This window comes from Miniopterus schreibersii (genome assembly GCF_964146895.1).
Source record: "Miniopterus schreibersii genome assembly, chromosome: 11".
Classification (NCBI taxonomy): domain Eukaryota; kingdom Metazoa; phylum Chordata; class Mammalia; order Chiroptera; family Miniopteridae; genus Miniopterus; species Miniopterus schreibersii.
Window position 1 is genome coordinate 15,874,546 of NC_138111.1, and position 19,604 is coordinate 15,894,149.

The window sequence follows — 19,604 nt, forward strand, 5'->3', positions numbered from 1 at the left end:
AAGTCAAGATCATCATCATCTTGGACATTGCATTCTGAAAGCAGGTCCAAAAACATGAGTACTAAAACAATCACAAGTGAAGTTAAATGCCAATTAAATAGAAAAGTAGAAATATTGGGATGGGATGGGATGGGATGGGATGGGATGGGATGGGATGGGATGGGATGGGATGGAATGGAAAATAAACCCACCATTCAGAAGATCAAATCGAGGAATTCTCCCAACATACAGAGTAAAAATAAAATGCAATAAAATGAGACAAGAAAAAACTGAAGCCAAAAAAAGGCGAGACTAAAACCCAAATATCCATTAAGTCCTTTCTCCAGAAAAAGGGGATGACAAATGAGAAGGATGTAGACAGAGCAGTAAAACTGAAAGGGTTTAAGGTAGGACTACCTAAGAAAAATATACATCTAAACACCAACAGGCTGGTGAACTTTCTAAATTTAAGAAGAAAAATCCAGGGCTATGTGGAAGAGCATCTGAAGGAGGAAGAAAATCACTGGCACAGACTTCTCATCTGGAACTGTAAGAGCTGAACTAACTGAAACAATGGAATACTATGCAAACATTAAAAAGGAAGGAAGGAAGGGAGTGGAGGGAAAAGAGGGGAGGGAACATCTTTAGGGACCAATAGGCTACAATCTTCAAGATCTATGGCTGTGTAAAGCAAGGTACAAAACACTGTATAAGGGACCACTTGAGGGTTTTTTAAAGACTACATTTATGCATTTTCATGTTTATCCATACCATACATCTCTAGGAAGTTTCTCCAGAAACTGATAACACTGGTTGTCTCCGGTGAGGGATGCCTGCTGCTAGAGGAAGGGGAATGATGGGTCCAGGGCAAAAAGGAGACTTCACCAGATGAGTGTTTACACCTTCTGAATTTTGTGCCATGTGAATGCACTGCCCACACCGAAAAAAAAAAAGAAAAAGAAAAATCTCAATCTCTCTCTTTCCCTTGCACACACAAATTGAACATAAAAACAAGACAGAATGGGAGAAAATGCATCTATCTGACAAGGTCCTGTATCCAGACTATATAAAAAATTCTTAATAAGAATATATACGTGGGGGGTTTCTACCCCTAGCTCACACCCATCAGTGGGCAGAAGGGGCAGGCCTGGAGCAGAACTCCCAATCCCCCCACAGTACCCACCCCCAGCCCTCTTGGGGCCTCCCACTGAGGATGCCACATCCTCCACCTTTGCCTCCACCCCCAGGACCTGCAGCAGCCAACCCCAGCACAGCTTCCCTGGCCAGGGGCTCAGAGGGGCTGCAGACCATCACTACCACCTTCCCACACACAGGCAAAGGCCCTGGTGGGAGCAGCTAAAGTTGTAAGAGAAGAATCAGTAAGGGAAGATGACAAGAGGAGAAACTACGGAGAGGTATATGAGGCTCTGCCATCTGAAGCTGTCAGTGCTGTAGCCAATCAAAATGAGACTGGCCCTGGCCAGTGTGGCTCAGTGACAGGTACCTGGGTTGCAAGTTCCATCCCCCGCCCGGTAGGGTGCGTGTGGGAGGCAACCAATGGGTGTGCCTCTCTCACATAGGTGTCTCTCTCTCTCTCCCCTCCCTCCCCACCTCCCACCTTCTACTCTCTAAAAATGAATGGAAAAATATCCTTGGGTGAGAATTAACAACAACAAAAGACTGTACGAAAAATTTAGGAGAAAATAATATGACTCGATGACCAAGAAACTGCTAATCAAGATGTGGAAGGAATTTCGCTCCTTGGGTCATTGTAATGTGCATAGACATTTCCAATGACATTCTAAGCAGCTGTTTGCACACACACACACACACACATACACACACGATTCTTAAGTCTATAGTCAAAACCATGGGCACATATTGAATGTTGTGGTACTAGAAAGAACTGGTTAAACAATACACTCGGCTATGGAACCCTCTGTGGTCCACCTGTGTGAGACAAGCTAACAAACTGTCATTGCCCAGACGGCCTGCTGTGTCCCGTCAGCATTTTCACCCTGGCTACTCAACACAGTTCATGAAAATCATGTCTTTTCACTGATACCTTTTGATAGTTTTTATATAACAAAATCCTTATTAAGGAAGTATGATGAATTACCTACAGTAATATTTTTGCTTATAACTCTACCTCACATTAATTTTTAGCTATAAAATTGTTAAACTGATTCTTACTGCTCTCTCTTTTTTTCTATTTGGTTTTCAGCTTTATTTAAATGTCAGAGAATTTCCTTTATTAGCAACAATGTATTACATTGAATATTTTAAAATAAATCACTGAAGTTTGCATGCCATATGCACATTTTGACTAAAGGTCTATTTTCTTTAGTCAAAGGCTTATGTAACTTCAAATACTTCTAGCCACTGAGTCTCTCCATTCTGCTGTGTGATCGCAGATCTCATCAAGTTAATTCTATACTATTTTCAAGGACTTGTGAGTGAGGGTTAGTGGGACATTTGGAAAGTTCTTAATTTGATAATGACCATGTGTATCCACACAGTACTACAGTGTGGGTTACTCAACTTACCAATGTACTTCAAAATTAAAACATTTTTATCCCTCTTTTTTAAAAAACAATAAAGCACATATGGCATATACATATAATATCATTCAGCCTTTAAAAAGGGGGAAGACTCGGCCAAATTACTCTTCAAACAATAAAAGAGTAATGCATACCACTCAGTGTTGTTATATAATGTACACATTCCAGGGTTTTTATTTCCCTTATGTTTCTCACAGACAGAGTGCAGCACACTGAAAAATAAATCAGAATAAAGCTTGTTCAAGAAGACAGTTTAATGGAGCGCTCACATTACTGTGAAGTTTGCCGCAATCGTTAAGAAAAGAATTCATATAATAGACGGGGCACTCGTTTTTTTAAAAAGATCGATCACAGTCAGGAACTCCAATTCTGAATGATTTCAAAGAAGGGGAAGTAAAAGCAAGCCCAAGGTCTCCTCTTGTTCTGGAGAAAGTTACAGACACTAATTAAATCATGCCTATGTAGAAAAACATAATTATAAGCATTAGGCAAATAGAAGCAGGAAATAGAACTTGGAGGAAAATAAAATTGAACAAAGCACATTTGACCAATCCACCCAAAGTCAGGAAATGGAGAAAAGGGAGAAGAAAAAAATAGCATAATAAACAGAAAACATAGAATAAGTCTAAAATTCCATATACAATATTAGCAAAGGGAACCCAAGACCAAGTAGGACCTATCCTAAGTCTATAAATGTAAGTATGGTTCAATATTAAGAAGCCAACTAATTATATTAAAAGATTAGTGCAGAAAAATCAATTGATCGCTTCCAAAGATGCTAAGGCGGCATTTCGAGGCCCCTGCAGCTCAGAGGGCCTGCGATTCTACAGCAGAACAGCCACCGTGGCTCGGGAGCGCGTGGTAGGGGCGGAGCCTGGGCCCGGGGCTGCTCCATGCCAGGCAGGAGGTGGCAGATGGCGAGGCAGATGGAAGCAGTGCCGGAAGACCTCAAAGACCTCTCATCCGAGAAGCCTGTCAGTGATGGGAAGAGCGAGAGGGCGGAAGGCGGTGAGCCTCAGGAAGCTTCTCTAACAAGGCAGGCTGCTACGAGGAGGAAGGCGCTGAAAAGCCAGAAACCGAAAGAAGGGAAGAGACACAGGCTAAGACACGGTACACGCTGGCTTCCTCCCTGGTGGCCTGAAGGCTGTGCTTTGTGTAAGAAACGCCACATGCTGTGCCCAATGCGTCTGAGTGCTTGAAAACGGGGGAGAGGGCAGGGGAAGGAGGACAGTGCTGAAGCAGTGCTGGTTAAGAGAGTGGGCTCTGAAGTCAGAAAGGCCCAGGTTCAAATCCCAGCCTCACTATCTTCGAGCTCTGAGAACTTGAACAGGTTACTTCACCTCTCAAAGCCTCCCTTTCCTCGGCTCCCAAAGGGGAGTGAGAAGGTAACTGCATCACGGGACAGTGCTGCCAACCAAAGTAAGTGCTGTGTGAGCGTCAGCGATGACAGCAAACACGGTCCATCATCTCCAGGGCAAAGGGAGCGCCTGCTGACCACCCTCAATGAGGAAGGGGCTGGAACAAGGAAAAGAGAAGGGGCAACAGGTAGGAAAATGAAAAGCAGTCCCAAGCATGTGTAAAACATGAGCACCTGGGTACAGAGGAGACCACAGTACGTTTTTCTAGAAACAGGGAGTACTAGAATGTTGACAAAGGATGGGTATTCCCGGCAAGCTCTGCAGTCAACCCAGACTGGAGAAGCAGGCCCTGTGACCCCCGACTCATTGCAAGCAGGCTCAGAGAATGACAACGGTCCTGAACTAGAACACCGAGGTGGATGAGGGGTGATTTTAACAGGCCCTGAAAACCAGTACCTCCAAAGGATGCTCTCAGGGCCTGCTTCATGGTGTGCAATTTGGGCTGCTGTCGCTATCTTGAAATTCTTAATAATTTTTTAACAAGGGGACAAGCATTTTAATTTTGCGCTGGGTCCCACAAATGTTGTGGCCAATTTTGGACACACTGCTAAAGAACATGCACCGGATTAACATACACAGAATAAAATCTAAGGGCTGGATAGTAAAGAATTTCCCTTTATCATCAAACCAGAAAACAATTATTCAAATTCTCATTGAAATTCCAACACTGACTGTTAATTTAAAAGACAAAATGTAGTTATTACCTATAATAGAGCACCCAAAGTCTCCTTCAAACATGTTTCACTCTGGAATTTCTTTAACGCAGAGAAATCTCCCCGGTGACCATCATGGCATCCTGTTACGTCATGTTAAATTGCAATTATTCTCTTGTACCGCCTCTGTCTCCCTTCCTGGACCTTGGGTGCCTAGAAGGTAAGGTCATCTTGTTCAGCTACGCACCCCTCAGCCATGGTGTACGATGGGCTCACATAAATCTTTGAGGAGTGAAAGAAAAGTCCAAGTGTCCTTCACAGCGACTGACGTAAGTCATGAAATAAACCAGATTCTCTTGACTGGACAGGGCAGAGAAAGGCTGCGATACTGCACTTTTGCAGCATAGATGCTGATGCCAGCAGGGTGACAAGCCCAGTTCCTTAGAACATACCTCTGCCCTAATTAAGTAGTCCTAAAGAAGGTCTAGCTTCCCTTTTTGTAATAAAACGACTATTCCATAGCCATTCTTATTCTAATTATAATAAGGTATTATTTATCTGAATGTCTGAGACCTTATCGGAATGTCCCAGGCTAATGTCCATTCCAGAATTTAGATATCTTAACTACCAAGGAACATAAGGTTCCTCACACACTTAGCACTTCAAGTATTAACATAACATGGTTTATTGATGTCAGTAAGAAATGAACTTTAAAAGTATATACACCCTCAGTGGGGAAAGCACAGTCTTTTCGGCAAGTGAAAGTGGGAAAAATGGATGTCCACATGCAGAAGAATGAATCTGGACCTTCATCTTACACCACATACAAAAATTAACTCAAAGTGGATTAAAGGCCTAAACCTAAGGCCCAAAACAATAAAACTCCTAGAAGAAAACAGGGAAAAAGCTTCATGACGTTGGACTTGGAAATGATTTCTTGGATATGACACCAAAAACAGGCAACAGAAGCATAAATAGACAAACGGGATTACATGAAACTTTAAAAGTTTTGTGCAAAGGACACAACAGAATTAAAAGGCAATCTACAGGATGGGAAAAAAATATTTGCAAATCATATATCTGATAAGGGGTTAATATCCAGAATAAAAAGAACTCCTACAATTCAACAACAAAAAATCAGATAACCTGACTTTAAAATGAGAAAAGAATGTGAACAGACATTTTTCTGAAGATAAGATGCGAATGGCCAACAAGCACATGAAAAGATGCTCCACATCACTAATCATCAGAGGAGTGCAAATCACGGCCACAATGAGGTATCACTTCGCATCCATTAAAACGCCACTATCGAAAGAAAAGAACATGTGTTGGTGAGGATGAAGAGAAATGGGAATCCTCGTGCACCGTTGATGGGTTTGTAAAATGCTACAGCTACAATGAAAAACAGTAGGAAGTTCCTCAAAAGAATAAAATTAGAATTACTAGGCCCTGGCTGGGTAGCTCAGTTGGTCAGAGTGTCATCCTCATACACCGAGGTTGCGGGTTCCATCCCCAGTCAGGGCACATACAAGAATCATCCAATGAGTGCATGGACAGGTGGAATAACAAATCTCTCTCAAATCAATAAAAATTAAAAACAGAATTACTATATGATTCAACAATCCCATGTCTGGCTACGTATCTGAAAGAACTGAAAACAGGATCTGGAAGAGGTCTTGCACAGCCATGCTCACTGCAGCATTATTCACAACAGCCAATCAACAGGTGAACGGATAGAGAAAATGTATATACATATAATGGCATATTATTCAGTCTTTTAAAAAAAGAAAATTTTGTCACATGCCACTACATGGATGAACCTTGAGGACACTGTAGTACCATCTGGATTTCTATCATTTGCAAACCAAACTCCTGACCACTTCACTGCCTGAACCCAGTAAGTCAAAGCCCTAGTGGAACTGCCTCCCCCACCTTTCTGCTGCAACAGCCGCCTCCCTGGATTCCCAGCATCCACCCAACCCCAGCTAAGGGTCAGTCGCTGTGACCTGTCTAATCACAAACATGGCACTGCACCTCCCCTGCTTAAAATACAACTGGCCTCCCAGACACACAGGATAAAGCCCTTACTACTTGCCATTACAGACCACAATCTGCCCACTACCTACCCTTCCAGCCGCATCCCTCACCAACACCTCCCCACCCTCACACACTCGTGCAACCTGACACTGCCAAACTTTGCACGTGCTGGTTTTTCTGCTCAAGTTACTCTTCCTTCCTCTGCCCATTCGTAAAATATCTACTTCTTCATTCTCCAGCTCAGACATCATCTCCTTTGGAAAAGCCACCATCCTCCTAAGCATAGTCACTCCTTACTGCTTTCCCTGTGTATTATTTTCACAACTGTAGTAGATGATGTCAGTGCCTCAACCACATCCCTTCAGCCTGACCAGATCAGTGCCCGCTGTCCTGACTTCCAGCTGCCTGCACCTGCATTTCTTGGCCTGACTGCCTCCCCTGGCTGCTGAACCGGCTTTGCTCACCCATGGGGTAGGCTGCAAAGTGCTTGAGGATTCACCCCAGCAGTGATCAACCAATGAAGGACAAGGTCACTATCCCAGCTCCCTGACCTGGGGTAGGAGTAACCGAGGTGCATGCTCTATACAAGCTTCCAGGGGTCCCCAGGAGAGTACAACTCCAGCTATGCTCAGTGCGCACCAGCCCTATAACATACCTTTCGCTGGTTGCCTTCCCTTCCTTGTCTCACTCCTTCACCTGTCAGTTCAACGCTCTCTCAGGGTCTGCTTCTAATAACGACACCTAGTATATCCATAGTATTTACTGCATGCCAGACACTATTCTAAACACCCATTTAATATTCAGAGCACCCCTATAAAATAATCCAAAATTTAGATAGAGGAACACTGGGGCATTACAGCAGTCTCCCCTTACCTGCAGGGGATAAGTTGCAAGACCCCCAGTGGATGTCTGAAACCACGATTAGTAGTAGCAAACCCTGTATATATTATGTTGCTTCCTATGTATACCTACCTATGATAAAGTTTAATTTATAAATCAGGCACAGTAAGAGATTAACAATAACTAATAAGATAAAACAATTATAATATACTGTAATAAAAGTTATGAGACTGTGGTCTCTCTCTAAGTATCTCATTGCACTGCACTTACCCTTCTTGTGATGAGATAAAATGCCTACGTGAGATGAGATCAGGTAAGTGACATAGGCACTGGGAGGTAGTGTTAGGCTACTACTGACCTGACCGTATGTCGAATCGGAAGGAGGATCAGCTGCTTTGGGTGACCCTAGATCACGGAGCCATGACAATGTCAATAGTTAGATGTCAGGAGTAGAAGATGTTGATGGCTGAGAAATTTTCGTATTTTCAAACTGCAGTGACTATGGGTAACTGGAACCGTGAAAAGCAAACCCTTGGATGGGGGGAGGACACTGAACAAGGTTAAGAAGCTTGCCTACAGAGCTAATAATTACATTTAGCATCTTTCACATTCTATTGCAACCATCTGCGTATGTGTCTTTCTTCTTCATTGGACCATGACCCTCTTAAGGGGGGGATCTTTTTTTAATCTTTCTCAACATCCCCAGCATCTAGCACGGAGCCAGGCATGTAGCAGATGCTCAAGAGATATGGGTTTTGAAAAGTGCCTGCACTCTGCTACCCAAAATGCTGTGTGCTTTTCCTTTCTCTGTGCCTTTTCTCAAATAGGAGCCCTGAAACACTTTTTCTATATATCCCTCTTGTCCTGTCCACTCTACTCCCCCCCCCCACACACACACACAGGACAAGAACTGCTGATCCCTGCTGTGGCAGCCAAAATGAGGATTCTCACATCTGGGGCAAGGTGGACGTGAGATGGCATATGACTCCTCTAATACCGAGTAAACAAACCAGTTGCTATTTCACGAATTAGTGCACTTTTGCCAAGCTGTTACTTACGTACATATTTTAACTTGAGAGACTCTCATTTATCATGGAACCTGTCTTCTTCCCCACAACCTCCACTAACGCTCGATTCTCCCTTATCCTGAAGCCCTTCCCTCAACCCCGTTTTTCCCCCTAACCTACCACCCTTCTTATACCAAACTGCTCTGACCTCCTGCCTTCCATGTGACTGTCAATATCTACTTGGTCTGAATTCTGCCCTCAACCACTGCCTCTCCCACCCCCGTCTCTATGCAGATCTACTGGAGTGTTGCATCCGTACAATAAAGAGGAGCTTCCCGGAGGCACCATTGGTGCTAAGCCGTGAAGTATGAGTGGGCTTTCAACAGCAGGGTTCGGACAGCCTGTCCTGAACTCCTGACTTCAAATGGCATCTGGTCATCTTATACCTCTGGCTCACACTTGCTTCCCAATCTGTGCTCCTGCTCTCAATGAGGGCACCAGGAAGCTTCCGCCTCCTAGACTAGAACACCGGTCATCCCCACCTTACCCAAACTAGTCACCTTTACATTTGCTAATCTTTCTTCTTTCAGGCAACAACTCAAGCCCAGACCAGGCTAACACCTTCCTAAGCTACCCCTTTCACTGCCAGGCTCTCCTCGTGCCAAGCACTGATCACACATTCACCTGCTCAAAAACCCCCTAGGGCTGGCAACTGCCTACAGAACAAAAGCCACCTCCACACCACAGCATCCACAGCAGGCTCTAGCTTCCTCCTGACCCGAATTCCCACCTCCACTCTCAGAGCCCACACACGGCCCAACTCAGTGCACCTCCAGTGGCCACGGGTCTCTTCCACCTCGAGCTTTGCTCGGCTGCTCCCTCAGCCCATGATGCTCGCCCCACCCACCTGAAAGCCTCCTCAAACTTCCAGGACCTGGTGACACCTCTGCAACCATAGCTGGTTTGCCGCTAAGTACACTGCAATAGTGGGGCTGACCAATACGAACCACACACCCCCTTCACAATTCTCCCAACGTAAAACTCAATTTTCACTTCACATCTTAAGTTCAATGTACTGGCCGATTTTTTACTTTTATTTTATTTATTTTTTTATTTTTTGAAGTTTCAAGTGAAAAACCAAATTGAAACTAGTGTAAATGAAAGGGAATTCCTGACCTCTGGTGGATCCAGGGGTCGAGTGATCTTTAGGCTTGCAGGCTTCCTCTCTAGCCCTGCTTTCCCCTCGGGCTTCTGTCTAAGGAAGGTACTCTCCACATCACAGGAAACAAAGGGTCACAATCTAACAGAAAGAGAAATTCTTTCCCCCAGCATATCCATCTGAGCAGATCTCAGAAAGACCACTTGATACATGCCCACCAAGGAAAATGTTTTGGCTGATGGAAGATACTAATGAAAGACCAGGAGGCAGGATGGGGAGGGAAGACAGGGTATTTCTCTCTGGTTCCGATAGTGTCCCAGGCAGCCGTTGCCCCCTCTCCAGGGAGCCTTTCCTCTGTGGTCCCAGCTCTTGTTGAGCAGCCCTACCATGGTTCTAATTCCCACGGAAGCTCCTGGATTCTGATAACTTCACCTCCAACCCTGAGGATGCCAGCAGCTTCCTGCTATTGCTACTTTCCAGGTTACTTCTCTGTCCTCTGCCAGGCTTCTCATGTTTTCCATCACCGATGTAACTAATTATACTCTGTATTATACTCTCTCTGTTTTCTAAAAAAACATATATATATCTTTATTGATTTCAGAGAGAGGAAGGGAGAGGGGGAGAGAGAGAGAGATAGAAACATCAGTGATGAGAGAGTCATCGATCGGCCGCCTCCTGCACGCCCCCCACTGGGCATTGAACCTGCAACCTGGGCATGTGCCCTGACAGGGAATCGAACCTCAATCTCCTGGATCACAGGTCGATGCTCAACCCCTGAGCCACACCGGCTGGGCCCTACAGTGGTTTTTATTCCCTGGCAGAACCACAACTAATACAGAAACTGACAAAGACGAGGCAAAAAAACAAAAACAAAAACAAAGTCTAGGAATAAAAACCACCACCACCACCTCACATTTATGAAAGGCCCAGTGTATACCAGACACTCCTCATGGTAGTGTGTTTTAGAAGTGAACTCACAGCATTTTCAGAGCCCTGTGATGTAAATACTCTGTTACCCCCTTTTAAAGATGAGGAAACTAAGGCTTGGAGAGATAAAATACTAAGCTGTCACAAATAAGTCGTGGAACTGGGACTCAAATCCAGCCAGCCAACCTGGCTCCAGAGTGCACACTCCAAAATACAAAGCCAAGTGCCGTGTCTCAAGCAGGGAGGTGCTCGCCAGGATCAAGTGCAACCAGGAGGTCAGGTAAGATAAGGGCCGCGAGGCATCTACTGGGTTTAGCAATGAGGAAGTCACGAGGAACCCTGAATAGGAACGCCAGAAACCAGACGGCAGGGGCTGGCCAGTAAGCCAGAGGTCAGGAAGTACAGACAAGAGGAGCAAGCCTTTCTGTCGAGAAGTTTGGCTATGAAGAGGAGTCACAAAATCAGACAGGAGGTGGAGTGGAGGTAGAGAAGGCCGAGTTTTCTTTACTCTTGCTTTGTTTTAGAAATGAGAGCACCTTGAGCATGCTGAAATATTGATGGGAATGATCCCCGTTGGCAGGGAGTCTGAATACACAGGGGTGAGGCAGGAGGACAACAGAGCAGGGTCTGGTCTCCCAGAGGCATGGGCTGCATAGTCCAGGACCCACTCAGAACCTCTCCTACTGCAACAGGGGGTAAGAAAGCAAGGACGGCTACCGAGGCAGATCATTTTGTAGTTTGGTGAAAAGAAGTTCTTTTATTGTGATTTGTCTTCTCTGAGCTAGAAAACGAGGCCGTCAGCAGAAGGAAGGGTGGAGCAGAGGAGTGGAGGGTGTGAGGGGCAGAGAAAAGCTTCTCATGGGCCACAGTGCAGAATGGAAGCCTACCTTGGGAAGAAAGGAGCGCCCAGAGCCCCTGAGGCCCCAGTGGCGGTTGGAATCCATGGTTTTACACCGGCAGGAATTCTCAAGGTGCCTTCTCACCCTAGGTGCAGGCAAAGGCACGAGCAAATGGAATGATCCAGACTGGGTGTAAAAGAAGGAGAGCAAAGCAGCTGAGGAAAGGACAGTGGCAGGAGCAACGGACAAGATGAGCCATGGAATCTAGAGGAGGTAGGTGAATGCAGGAGGTCAGAGAACAGGTGCAGTCAGTTATTACTAAGGAGAGGGTAAAGCAAGAAAAGATGGTATCTGATGGCATTATCTCTGAGCAGGAACAGTTTTGATGTTATAATATAAGGGTGTGGTCATGGGAAAGGGTGGCTGATTTCGAAAAGAGGCGAAGGTGACTGGAAATAGGGTGAAAAAACAGAGAACTTTGCAGATTTGGACAGGGTCCCATGAGATGAGGGCATGATTTGAGAAGACAGTGAGTTCCGGGGGGGGGGAGTGGTCCTCAAGATTTTAATGAGTAGGAGTGAGAGGTAGGGAAGTCAGAAAATGACAGGGAAGAAAAGGCAGTGGAAGGTCTGTAAGGGACATTTGTGGTTTCTGCTTGTCCACTGGTTCCTACTTCTAATACCAGCATCTTGATTTTGCTTCCCTCCTCAGGCACCGAGGGGACTTCGAAAATATTAGTAATATCCCATAGTTTAATCTGGGGGATAGGAATATGAATGTCAGTGTTATTATTCTTTAAACCATATAGATACATTTTATTCTTTAGATTATACAGATACATTTCATATGCTTTGGATAGATATTTCACAGTTAAAACAAACAAACATACAAAAACTTCCCTTCTCCACTCTCTGAAGATAGGGACCAGAGTCAGGTCTGGGTAATCAGACCCACAAAGATTGGTTTCGGTGCCTGACCCAATTTAGGCCTATGAGACACCAGCCCAAGCTTTTGCTGGAACTATCAGGAAAGAGGTGCTCTCTTTCTGCTCAAGTTGTGAAGCTTGTTTGTAAAACATATCCCTTAACTAGCCTGAGAATAAAGCTAACACAGAAGAAAGCAGAGCCAAGAGGAAAGCGGCAGATTCCCAACATCATTTGAATACCTAGCTCCAGCCATGCCTGAAGCCAGATAACTGGGACTTTTCAACAACATGAGCCAGTTTGCCTTTGGTTTTATGTCCTTTTAACTAAAAAGAAACCTAATTCAGCAGAACAAATAAAGGATTCTCAATTCAACAGCCTGTGTAATCTTTCAACGCACAAGCCAAACCATGCCCACCTTCTGCTCAAGACCCTGCAATGGCTCTCAAAGTAAAGGCTAAAATTCTCAGGGTGGCCTACCAGGCCCTACACAACCTGCTCCCACTGCGCCATGCCCTCAACTTACGACTTTCCATTGCTCACTCTACCCTAGCTGCACTGGCCTCTGGGCTATTCCCTGACACACCAAAAATGTGCCTTCAGGCCTCTGCTGTGGCTCTTCCCTCCACCTGGACAGTCCTCCAGACATCCACTCACTCGCAAACTCCCTCACTTCCTTCAAGTCTCTGCTCCAATCTCAAGTTCTCAATAAGGCCTACCAGAATCCCCATCCCCATGGCCATGATCCTGAACATTCCCCTCCCTGCCCTACTGTTTGTTTCTTCCTTCCACAGAATTTATTACATAATATAGTATGTACTCACTAAATGTATCCAATGAGGGCAGGAGTGTTCAACTGGTTGATCCATCTCAAGTTCCTAAAAACGTGCCTGACTGTTAGCAGGCCCTCAAATATTTGCTAAATGAACAAATAAAAAGACATGAGCCTCAAAGGAGCAGAACTTGGTTCATAACAGGCAGTGGAGAGAGAGGACACTAACCTCTATCTCCTGAACCTGATGTAAGTGGAGCACAGGAGGAAAAGGCACCTCCATGTCAAAGACTTCACGGGAAACAGTGACCTAAAGGGGCGGGAAGTAGGTGGAAGAGTTCAGTGGAGAGGCTGAGGATGTGGGTAGGGTGTTAACCACCACTGGGGCTGAGAGGGCTTGATGTGAAGTCTTGAGAGGCACACAGTTATTGGAGGCTGAGTCAGGGGAGAGGCAGCCCAGAGTGGTTTGCAGAGGAGAGTAAAAAAGAGAGATGGACCAGTGGTTTACGCACAATTTAGGTAGAGATGAAGGATGTTGTGAGAAGGCCTGGTGAGCTTAGCTGGCACTAAAAGAATTAGTCCTAGCAACTGCTGGTAGATAGAAAGGCTTCCTCCCATTGCTCCACTGTTTGAGTGATTTTAGATTTTGTGGGTGGAGAGGACATCACATATGGTCTTTCCCTACCCCCAGCACCCCAGAGGCCATTGAGAAGTGTCTTCTAGATGGAGATACAAGGCTTCCCTGCTCATGGCACCATCCTAGGCCCACGGAAAGCAATTCCCCTCATGTAATATAATAACCCTGCACCATAAGCAGTCTGTCAAATCCTCATTCTCCAAGCACAGAACTGACTCTGAAGCAGGCATCCAGGATCACAACCCTAGTATCCAAAGAGGCAAGAAAACAGGCTTCTTCTTAAAGACAGACAAGAGCACTCGGCATTCCTACTTGTCCTGCAGGTTGTCCAGGCAAGGAAAAGCAGGGCAACAGGAAGCCTTCCTTCCACTGGTCCTGACTCACCTCTGCTGCTTGCTAGCTTCTCACTACAGAAATTTCTCCAGAGCTATGAAAACATATGTGCAAGCCAAGATTCAAGGAAAATGTTACTACCAGTCAGAGAAAGAAGTCATATTGCTTAGCCTCTAAGGAAAAGTGGCTTACTATAAATCAGGCCCTTGGGAGTGATGTCATTTTGGTGTCCCTTACAGCTGTAAGGAAACTTATTAAATATTCAATAATTAATAATAAGGCCTTCTGCGCTAGCCAGTTTGGCTCAGTGGTTAAAGCATCAGTCTGCATCCCCAGCCCTAGTCGGGGCACGTGCGGGAGGCAACCAATTGATGTCTCTTTCACATCGATGCTTCTCTCTCTCTCTCTCTCCCTTCCACTCCCTCTGAAAAGCAATGGAAAAACACCCTCAGGTGAGGATAATAATAATAATGGCTTCAAGACTGTCTCTTCCTCAGAACTGTCTCTGTAAAGGCAGCCAGCAGTAATTAGACTTGGGCCTGACCTCCTGCCCATCAACGAGACTTGGGGGTACAGGGTTTGTTCTCCCAGTGCTTCTGGCCCAGGTGTGCTCCAAGAGTGGATCATTAAGCAAATATTTAAAATAGCCATCCATAGTAGCCAGCCTCCAGGATGGCCCCAGGGATCCCTAACTTAATGTTGTTGATCAGTTCTGGGACTTTAAGTGAAACTACATAGAACGAAGCCTAGTTAATATATAAACAAGAGTTAAGTTCCTACAGCATCAACGTTACAACAAAACGACATTATTGGAGGACTTATACTCATTCATACTCTGTTCCAGCACTGTATCAGCATTGTTCTCTGTGACCAACAGAATATGGCAGAGGCATGCCACTTCCAAGATTAGATTATACAGTGGCACCCAGTTTCTTAATGTAATCCGTTGTGGAAGACCGTTTGAGTTCTGAAACATTAGAAAACCGAGAGATCAACAGCTGACAGTTAGGCCTCAGGATCTTGTACTCAGCGGAAGCCCTGTGGCATGTTTGACTTCTGAGGCGTGTTCGAAAACCAAAGCATTTACTTCAGGGTTTACAGTGTTTGTAAACCGAAATGTTTGTCAACGGAGACGTCTGGAAACCGAGGGACCACTGTACAAGACTGGGGCTTGAGTCTTGGGATCTCTCGCTTTCTGGGATCACTTGCTCTGGAGGAAACCAGTTGCCATGATCAAGCAGCCCAATGGAGAGGAGCTAAGGCTGCCAACAGCCAAGTGAGTGGGCTTGGAAGCTCACTTCCCCCCAGCCAGCCTCCAGATGACCGCAACCTTAGGAAAGGCCTGAGTTAGAACCACCCGGCTAAACTGCTGCCACATTTTTGACCCACAGGTAATATTTTCAGGTGCTAAATTTTGGAGTAATTCGTTACACAGCAGTAGATAATTAATTCACTATCCTACGCACCAGAGAGAGAAATCAAAAGATTTAACCTCAGTTCCTAACGAACATACCTGTAGGACAATTTGTTGCTTTCCATAAGAAAAGAAACAAATTTCCATAAGAAAGCAACAAATTATTCATTCAGGCATTTCAACAACTTCTTATTGAGTGTATAATCTATAAAACAAAGAAAAACAATCACAAAGAGCCCCCCTACACACACCTCAGGTTGCTTAATCCACTGGTTTTATTAGCGTTTGAAGTCTTCTTGCTCCTAATGCTTTATGCCCGACTCCCCACTCTGCTTCTGCCAGCCCCCTCCAGAGGGTATACCACGCACCCCTCCCTAGCTATTCCGAGGGCTCGGCGCAGGCCCGCGCATCGAAGGGAGAAAGAAAGTGAGGTCCCCTAATTGCATTTAGTATTAAGACAAGACGGAATTCATTTCGTATTTTACTAGGAGGAGGAAACCCTGATCACAAGTGTTGAGAACAATTCTAATTTCTGCCATGAGTGACAGGTGTCAACTGCAGCGCTGATCCAGTCACAGCTCAAGTCCTGGTCACAGCTGAAATGGCGACGGGGGAAGAGTGGGGGGGGGGGAGGCCCCTCGCCCCGCAGTGGACTCCGCCGCCTCTCAAAGCAGCAGGAGGGTTACGCTGCTCTAAGAAAACCAGGAGCCTCTCTTGGCACAAAGAAGGTCAAAGGGCGAGCTTTCCTTCCACCGACCGCAAAACCGGCGTCTGCCAAACCTGAGCCGTGGGGGAGGCCGTCGGAGGCGAAGGGAGCCCCAGACAGAAAACCGCAGCGGAGCCGCCTCCGGCCGCCGGCTGGGGTCTGAGTCAGGTGACTCCTCGGGGCGCACAACCACCCTAAACAAAGGTCCCTCCCCACGTGACGGACGGGGGAAGATGACTGGCAGCGAGACCGAAACTGCCCGGTCCTACTACAGAAAACCATTAACTCTCACTTCTCGGCCGCCCCGGCCAAGCGGGGGAGCTACAAGTTACGGTGCAGCCGGCCCTCGGGGATGCGCCGGGAGGAGCCGGGGACCCCACCCCCGGCCAGGCGCCGGGCACGGCACCCACGCCTCCCGCCCAGCCCGCAGGCGGGACCCCTCCCACCAGCTGTCACCAGCGCTCCGGACGGGTCACAGCCCCGCAAGCCCGTCCCCGGCGGCCGCGACCCCACGGGGGCGGCCGAGAGGAGGCGCCTTTTCCAAAGGCTCTGGGGCGAGGGCACGGCCGCCCCCCGGGAAGGGGCGCCAGAGCGGGCTCGGCCGGGTGCCCAAGGGAGCTCGGAATCCATCGACCGCTTCGGGAGAGAAACGAACCTCCCAGTCCCAGCGAAGCGCGCCCCACCTTGTCGCCGAAGCTGCGGGCCATCAGCAGGTCCGGGCTGGGCGTGCTGTCGCCGCCCACGGCCTCCTCGCTGCTGGAGCCCGCCAACGGGTGCGGCATGTCGCGCAGGGAGTGGGGCCCCGTGGACGGCAGGGCCTTGGGGAGCCCGCCCGACATGGCGAGCACCGCCCGGAACGCGCGGCGGAGGCCCCGCTCGGCCGCAGCTCTGTCAGAGGCCCCGCACCCGCCAGGCTGGGAGCCGCCGCCGCCACCCGCCGGCTCGTCTCTGCCCGCGCTGGGCTGGGCCGGGCCGGGCCGGGCTGGCCGCTCCGCACCGCGCGCCCCCGCTCCGCGCCCGAGCCCGCCGCGGTCCGCTCGCACCTTGGCCGCGGGCTGCCCGCCAGCACCGCCACGCCGCCAGCCCGCCCGCGGCCCCGCCCCCGCGGCACCTCGGCCGCTCGGGGAGGGGGCGGGGCGGGAGGAGGGGGAGGGGCGGGCGGGGGAGGGGCGGCGCGCAGCTCCGCCCCCGCCCGCAGCGGGCCGCCCGCCGCCCCGCAGGAAGTGCGCCCCGAGCCCTCCGCCGCCGTGCTGCGGGTCGCCAACCTCGCCGCCGAGACCGCCCGTGGAGGCTCCGCGCCGCGCCCGGAGCAGATGTTTAACGGAAATCAGAGGCGGAAAGAGACGTTGGGGATCTAGTTCCATTCCACCGCGTCTGCCGGTGCGCCCGCGGCGGCCGCGCTTGGGCCTGGGGGCTTTGGAACGCACGCGTGGATCGGGGGCCTCTGGCCTGTACCGTAGCCCACAAGGGAAGGAGTTATGAGGCGTATTATAAGGATGGCATAGAAGGCCATTAGGAGGCCCAGAGGGGACAGAATAATCGAAGGAGCCGGCCCGGGGCTGCCTCAAGCGCACGCCGCGAGCCCCGCGCCCTCCTGCTGCTGCGGCTAAGCTGGGTTCGTGCAAGGTTAAAGCCCAGAGGGGGGGCATCAGAACATAGAGGGGGGTGCTACAGATGAGACAGGACTTTTAAACTCACACCTTGACGGGACTGCCTTTTGAAAGGACAGTGCGGTTTAAGCTCTTTTTCGTGGTTCTGTGCTTCCTCCGCGGGCCTTTGGATTCTCAGCGTGGCCAGCGGGGTGGAGACCGTGGGGAGGGCACTGCCTCAGCTCTTCGGCTGGAGGCGCGCTGGCCTAACCCCCCCCTGACCTGTCTCTGCAGCTGTTGCTCTTAGGCCAAGTCAGTGGCGGTTGTCAGTCGAGGCGAGAACAGATTAATACTAACCAAGTGACGGGTAGGGAGGCTTACTGTGAGGGAGCACGTTTTTCCCTGTCTGTCCCCAAACTCCACCGGTTTGTCCCATTTCACCTGACAGATCTTGGAAGTTGGGATTCACTGAGGTCTGCACCACACTTTTATCTAGAAACAAGTGATACTTCAGCAGGAGGAGAGTGCAGAGAGCTGAAGCTCACCCCAAATATCACTCAGAGGCTCCACGAGCTTCCACGACCCTCGCCATTCTCCCTGGTGTAACTCAGGCCTGAGTCCCCAGGCATCATTTTTGGTCTCCTCTGCATGTGTCTGCCTTGTGGGGAGACTAGGACTCAGAGGGCACTGGGAACGATTTTAAATGCTGCATCTACCTCACAGGAATGCCAATGTCTGGTTCTCTTGGAATTAGATAAAATTAAGTTTTATATTCAAGGCTGCTTAACAACTATAACAGACCCTATTTACAGTTCTGATTGGCATTAAAATAAATAGCATGAGTATAACTAAAAATGAGTGTTCTATAGATAACAGCCTAGGTATTTCTTATTGAATGGCTTTATGTATTTTAACAACCAGGCCACCTTAACATAGTAGACATCTTATTAAGGCTCCACACAGCTTTCTCTTCAGGACACCAAGGAAGAGTAGAAAGTGAGCGACGTTAGAGTTCCCCCTTGGTCACCACGGGTAGGTGACCGTGAGCAAGTTACCTAACCTTAATGAACCTGGTTTCTAACCGAGAAAGGAGGAGCACCGGGAGCAGGTAATAATACTTACCTTAGGTGGTGTTTGTGAGAATGAAATAGCATTCTCTAGCATTCCTAGCAAAATGCTGGCGTGGAATAGATCCTCCCTAATGTCAGTTCCTTTACATGAGCACCCAGGCCTCAGGAACAAAGCAGAGTCACGACAGAGCGATTCTCTCTTCCTCTCCCCTGGTACAGCATGTGCTTAGGCTGTGTTCATGTCTGTGTTAGATTCCCTCTGTCAGATTTTCTCTACTCTTCTTATGAAATGATCATCGCAAAGTTTTCATAATTAAACATGCTGCACTCCAAACTCCTCTATTTGCTCAGTTTGGGTCAGGGAACCGTTTTTCTATGCTCCCATCAAAAAAACCAAACCAAAACAAAAAACCAGAGTTCCTGAAAGGCCATTGAAACAGTTTATTTATTTTCCAGTTTCCTCGTTGGTCAGTGGCATCTGACCACAATGATCCAGTGGGTAGTCATCAAAACTAAAGAAAGTGAACTTCTGTGGAAAACATTTTGGTATAAAGTTTCCACCACTCAGTTTTAGCCCAGGACTGCCTATTCATATTCACCATTTCCTGGTGTATTTCAGTGTTCCTTGTGGTGGGAAACTGTCACTGAAATAACGTTAAGTGTCCCAGAGGATGTGACTGTGCTTCTACTAAAAGTTTTCAAAACAACATGGGAGTAAGTAGGAAACCTGAAGTTTTTAT

At 47.8% G+C, this 19,604-nt stretch overlaps 1 protein-coding gene across 2 annotated transcripts in view; it reads right to left on the minus strand.

The window, feature by feature from the left end:
• Window positions 1–17,270, minus strand: part of SNX30 (sorting nexin family member 30) — an 83,825-nt gene extending 66,555 nt beyond the window's left edge. Inside the window, exon 1 of one of the 2 annotated variants that reach the window (XM_081152351.1) lies at window positions 16,889–17,268. In XM_081152351.1, coding sequence (XP_081008477.1) covers window positions 16,889–17,044 — 156 coding nt within the window. In that variant the 5' untranslated portion in view covers window positions 17,045–17,268. Of the gene's footprint in view, window positions 1–16,888 lie in introns of both variants that reach the window. The other variant, XM_081152352.1, reaches the window with a different exon arrangement.
• Between the last annotated feature and the right edge of the window lie 2,334 nt (window positions 17,271–19,604).